The 5,350-nt window shown below is 40.6% G+C and overlaps 1 protein-coding gene across 1 annotated transcript in view; it reads right to left on the bottom strand.

The window, feature by feature from the left end:
- The window catches only part of LOC105808743 (thiamine transporter 2-like), an 8,387-nt gene extending 3,496 nt beyond the window's left edge, over nt 1-4,891 (bottom strand). Inside the window, exons 1-3 of the mRNA XM_012642473.1 lie at nt 4,792-4,891; nt 3,867-4,018; nt 1,403-2,235 (exon numbers count right to left, since the gene is read on the bottom strand). Coding sequence (XP_012497927.1) covers nt 1,403-2,235; nt 3,867-4,016 — 983 coding nt within the window. The 5' untranslated portion in view covers nt 4,017-4,018; nt 4,792-4,891. The remainder of the gene's footprint in view (nt 1-1,402; nt 2,236-3,866; nt 4,019-4,791) is intronic.
- Between the last annotated feature and the right edge of the window lie 459 nt (nt 4,892-5,350).

Consider the following 5,350-nt stretch of genomic DNA (forward strand, 5'->3'; position numbering starts at 1 on the left):
TTTTTTTTTCTTTTGGCTTCTCTTTTCACTTCCTATACTTTTGGTCACTTAGTCATCACACTTTTAATTAGTGTCAACTATATACCAGGAGCTGTACTATGCACAGGAGCCGGAAAGGTTCCTAACCACAGCAGAGTGGGGAGAAATGATACCTTAACCCAACCATTTAACACAACATGCAGGGATCAAAGAGGATGGTGCAAATGGTCTGGGAGTACAGGTGGCCTCCCTATTTGCCTTACGTTTATCATTTTTTATTGTAAGTTTTTTTCAGTGATAGGTACAAAATGAGTGACCTTGAGTAGTCAGTATTAGTCTTTATCATTAATCTTTACTAATCTTAATCTTATTTCTAATCTCCACTTATGGTCTTCAGGATACGACCTAATTTACTTGAGGCTTTGGGTGAAAAGGCCGATATGGACTCATAGAGTTTAAGAGGTTAAATAATTGACAGCAATTAGGGTCAGTCATTATGGTTCTCTTTGACAAAATGAAAGGTATTTAGGTTTCAAATAATTGTACTGACATTTGATTAATTAACTTTCCCACATGTGATCTAGGAAAGAACCATGACTACAAAAGGTCGGCGGGGGGGGCAAAACTATGTCCCCCTCTAGAATTTGGAACGTAAGGACAATACCTTCAGTGAACCAAATTCTAGCACAGTTCTGGTTTCCAGGAGTTAAACTGAAGCCTCCCACAAAGGAGATAATAATAAAATGCTGGCCACATGGGTCTTCTGAAACTTTTTGTAAATGAGGGTGTGGAAAATTCCCACTTCCTAGAAAATATCTTCAAAGTCTCATTTGACATTTAAGCTTCCACTTACTAGGATGTAAATATTTATTGTAGAATAAACTTCAAAGGCAGATTTCTCTCTGATATCAGAATCCTGACTCTCACATCTCTTCCCCACCACATTTCAATCTCACAAGAAAGGTGCTTTTGAAAATTGTTGATGAATAGCCTAGAATTATTAAAGGTGTTAGCTAGATCAAGTCCTTTATTAACAAGACTCTCTAAGTGAGAAGTTGGAAGCCTTAATTTATTTTATAAAATAATAAAAACTCCTTACTTATATACATTTTTCCTTTTGATATTAAAAATAGTCCTGAAAGAATAGGGCATATTATTAGCATTTGTCCTAATGATAAAATGGAATCTTAGGGATTCAACTAGAATTTGACTGGTGCTAAGCCTTGAGCTCTTGAGTTACTTGTTGTAACTGTCACACATTAAATAGAAGGTCATGGTACTCTTATTTTTCCAGTGCCTTTCATTCTTGAAAAAGACTATTATGCAATCTGAACAGAGCTCATTTACCACCATGGAGAAGTTCAGTACCTGAGAAATGACCGGAAGAGGGTAGCCTATCAAAACAAGATAAAATGACGTTTATTTACCTCCAAATGTTGCAACAGCTTCTACTGCCCCATTATAGATCAAAGAATCTTGGGACGGTGCCTTGTAATCCCACAGGATTTGAACATAATTTAAAACCTGGTTGAAACCTGCTGTGGAAAAAGCCCACCACAGGGACCAGTAAAAAAGATGCTTTGAGGAGTAGCACTCCTTCAAATCTTGGAACCACTGCACGAAAACTCTCAAAGTCATATTTTTTGGCTTTGGGCTGCTCAGCTGGTCGTCATTCACGTTCCCTGAAGCGGCAGGCACTTCCGAAGTGGATTTCCCCTTTACGCAGCCTCGTGCGTCCCCTTTGTGAGGTTCTGCTGACACCGCACTAATGCTCGGTGACTTCTTTATTTCTCTGCTGGGTTTTGCATGAAAAAACATGCTTTTCTTGGGCATTGGTAGAAAAAGTGAGAAAATGAAGGCCACAGAGACAGAGGCCAAGGATATGACATTGAGGTAAAAGTACGACAGGTTTGCCAGGGATACCAAGAGTTGGGCCAGCACGGAGGCTGCTGTGTAGGCCACCAGTGTGACGCTCCGGCAGTAGCTGCTCACTTTCTGATAGTGCTCTGGGCTGACCACGCTGTATATGTAGGCGTAGTAGGCCACCTCGGTGGCGGTGACCATACCGTAGAAGAACTCGACAACCTGCATGGTCATGACTCCTTGGCCAAACAAGAGCAGCAGCCAGGTAATGATGAAGCTAATCCCTTGTAAGACGATAACGGGCTTGTAGCGGACGTAATCGGTGAGGACAAACACAGGGAGCAGCAGCACCAGGTAAGAGTACGTCCAAACGGGAAAGATCTCATTCGTGATCTGTGAAATTGATGGAAATTATGGAAAAACGTAATTGGAAAACTGATTATCAAGGAAATCACTAAGAAAAGATAGTTCCTTCCCCACTGGGGAAAAAAACCAACCAATTTATAGACTTAAAGTATGTATCAATATGTATCCCAGTAGAAGAAGAATATATTGGGCTTAACGTGCAATCTGAATAGATATTAAGTTTAAATAGTATTATAGTTCAGTAAATTTGTTAAAAACTGTTCAGACACTTCTGGGTTTTTCAGGTGTGTAAAAAATATTATTCCCTTCTTGTTCAAAGATTAACATTACATAAACAAGCTACAACGTTAAAAGAATCTGACAGCCTTTATCTTTATTTGATGCATCACTATGTCAGAAATTTCAGCCCTTCCGAAGTCTGGAAAGGTACATGCAAGTAGGAAAAGAGTAAATAACTTTGCAGAATTACACAGTGGGAACAAGGAATGCATTTCATTTCCTTCCTGGAAAAATTTGCTGGGCTCCCAATCCTTTCCCCCCATAATTCTACTGACTTGTGTGTGCTTTCACAATTCTGGCCTCAATATAACATGGGTAAACTCATGGATTTAGTAAGAAATGCACGGGACTTCAGTTTTCATAGAAAGAAAGGACTGAAGAAGTTGTTGATCTGTGGGGCATGACAGGTGAGCCCAGCGGCCTCCCAAATCACAGTACTCGCACTTCCCGTTGACACCGGGGTCCCAAGGCTGCCGGGCAAAGCAGGGGGCACAGAACACAGGCCAGTGTGACTAAGCTGTGCCTTGGAGGGAGGGTCTATTAACTGGTCTTCGGTGGTTACAGAAGCAGACCCAGGTGGGTTCACTGAGCTGATGGATTCTGGACGTACATCCGTCCTTTGCTGTGTTGACTGTGACATGCTTCAACCTGAGAAACTGAAACAGAGTCGTCCCTGCGTGATTTTACACCACAGAACAAGCTTGCCTTTCTGTCCTTACCACCTCACCATCAAATAAAGCAGTACCAACGAGGCTCCCAGGTGAAGCCACACACTTTATACAGTGTTTTCATGGCTACACCTGGAGATTGTAAAATCAGCCCAGAGTAATTCTGCAGCTGGGTCAGTGCATTTTCTTGTTGGACTTGTTATAAGAAAAAGAGGTCGATCTTTTTAAGTAAGAGAATTTGGCCTTCCAGGGAAGGAGGTAAGGGCTGGGAGATAAAGCTGTTAATGCCAATACATAGTTTTGTAAGACTAAGTGTCCTAAAGAGATGCTACCATTCTTCGTGAGATCCTGCTTCTCTCTCAGCAGCCTGATAGTTCATTAGGACAGGATCCTGTGCCTGGTGGCAATGTTATTTTAGGATTAGCGTAACAGATCAATGGAGACCTTAAAGCTTCCTGTGCATTAAGACTAATGTTAGGACTCTATGAAAGGTAAAATATTTCTTACACAGGTAATGTGTTTTGGCTGCCCAGTTTTGCAAGGGTGAAGAGGAAAGAATAGTTTCAACAGTTCTATTATGTGAAAGATGCTATGAAATGGGATGTGTGTTCAACTTATCTCAAGCTGAATGAAGCCCTGACTCCATGTCTTTGCTTCAGTTCTACAAAATAGAACCACATTAAGACATGTATATATTATGCATTAACTCACCTCTGCGGTGGTCAGGTTTTTATTCGGTCCGGATAAATATGGGATAAGGAATGGTTCTGAGGGTCTCATCATGGAGAAAAACCCAAATAAGCAGAGAATCACAGTGGGATAAACCCAGGAGCTGCTCGGAGAAGTTCTGTAACCGTCCATGGCTGATCAAATGGAAAAAAGCAAAAATTAAGTGACGTTTATTCTTTCTGGCATCTTTGATGTAATTTTAAAAACCGATTATCTTTTTTTTATGACAGGAAAATGTTTTATCCATCTACAGCTGAAATGGAAAGGTGAGTGATGAATAACAGCATTTGTTAGGGGAGCCAGTCAAGCCCTCCTTTGCCAAGGAACTTGGGATTCACTATTGCTGGGGGTGGAGCCATGCTGCCTTAGTGATCTCCATCACAAACGTGGTAACCAGTAGCTGCTGATAAATGATAAACAATGGCCAAGGAATGCTTGAAGGTGAGTAAAACACTGACTAGTGAATCGCTGGTGTATGTGTGTAAAGTACAGTGTTTCCAGCTGAACACAGATTGAGCTGTCAAACTTCTGTTATCTGCCCACTGAATTCTGCACTGACTCTGAAATCTTCAACTCACCAAATGGCATTTGTTTATCTACACATTTATCTCTCTCTTGCCCAGCATTGTGCTGGACACACAATGGACATACAAAATATCTTTGTTTCCGATCTTCCTGAGAATTTATAATTCTTCAGTTAAGAAAAATTAAACTGGATAAAGATCTGACTTTCCATCGTTTCTATAATTCCCCCATTCCACCCCCCACCCCCGTGCTATGTTAGGAATGGAATAAATCACTTCTTAGACTATCATTCCACTTTTACCTATGACTAGGCCCATTACTTCTGTAAGCCTGAAGTTTCACACTACTCAGTGAAGGCAGATAGCTAACTAATAGCACGTACTTTGTCCTAACACAGCAATTGCTTAAAATTCAAGCTTTAGCCAGGTGCAGGGTTGCATGTCTGTAGTCCCAGCTACTTGAGAGGCTGAGGCAAGAGGATCAGTTGAGTTAGAGGTCGCAGTGAGCTACGATGACATCTCTGCACTCCAGTCTGGGCAACATAGCAAGACCCCATCTGTAAAGAAAAAAGAAATTCAAGCTTTAGACATAGAGCCCAATAGAAGATCTCATTTGTCGCTGCACAGAAAAAAAATAACCAACCTTATTTTATCGTGACTATATTTGAAAACATCATGCTTTTCATGTGAATTTCACTGTGCACAAGAAAGTTGACTCTCATTTCTTCACATTTTAGATCAAGCTTTACTTCGATGTAAAACTTATAGATTTTTGGTGGTCTTGAATGTGGTTAACTTTTCTGAGATTTATAGGAGGAAAACTAACCTGCTTTGAGTATGATGTTTTTCTGCCTATTATCTCTTTAAATCCCCATAATCACTGTAAAATATGTATTATTTTCCCAAATTCCTGGGTGAGCACATGGAAGATCCAAGATGTCC

This window comes from Propithecus coquereli, unplaced genomic scaffold (assembly GCF_000956105.1).
Source record: "Propithecus coquereli isolate 6110/MARCELLA unplaced genomic scaffold, Pcoq_1.0 Scaffold18, whole genome shotgun sequence".
Lineage (NCBI taxonomy): Eukaryota > Metazoa > Chordata > Mammalia > Primates > Indriidae > Propithecus > Propithecus coquereli.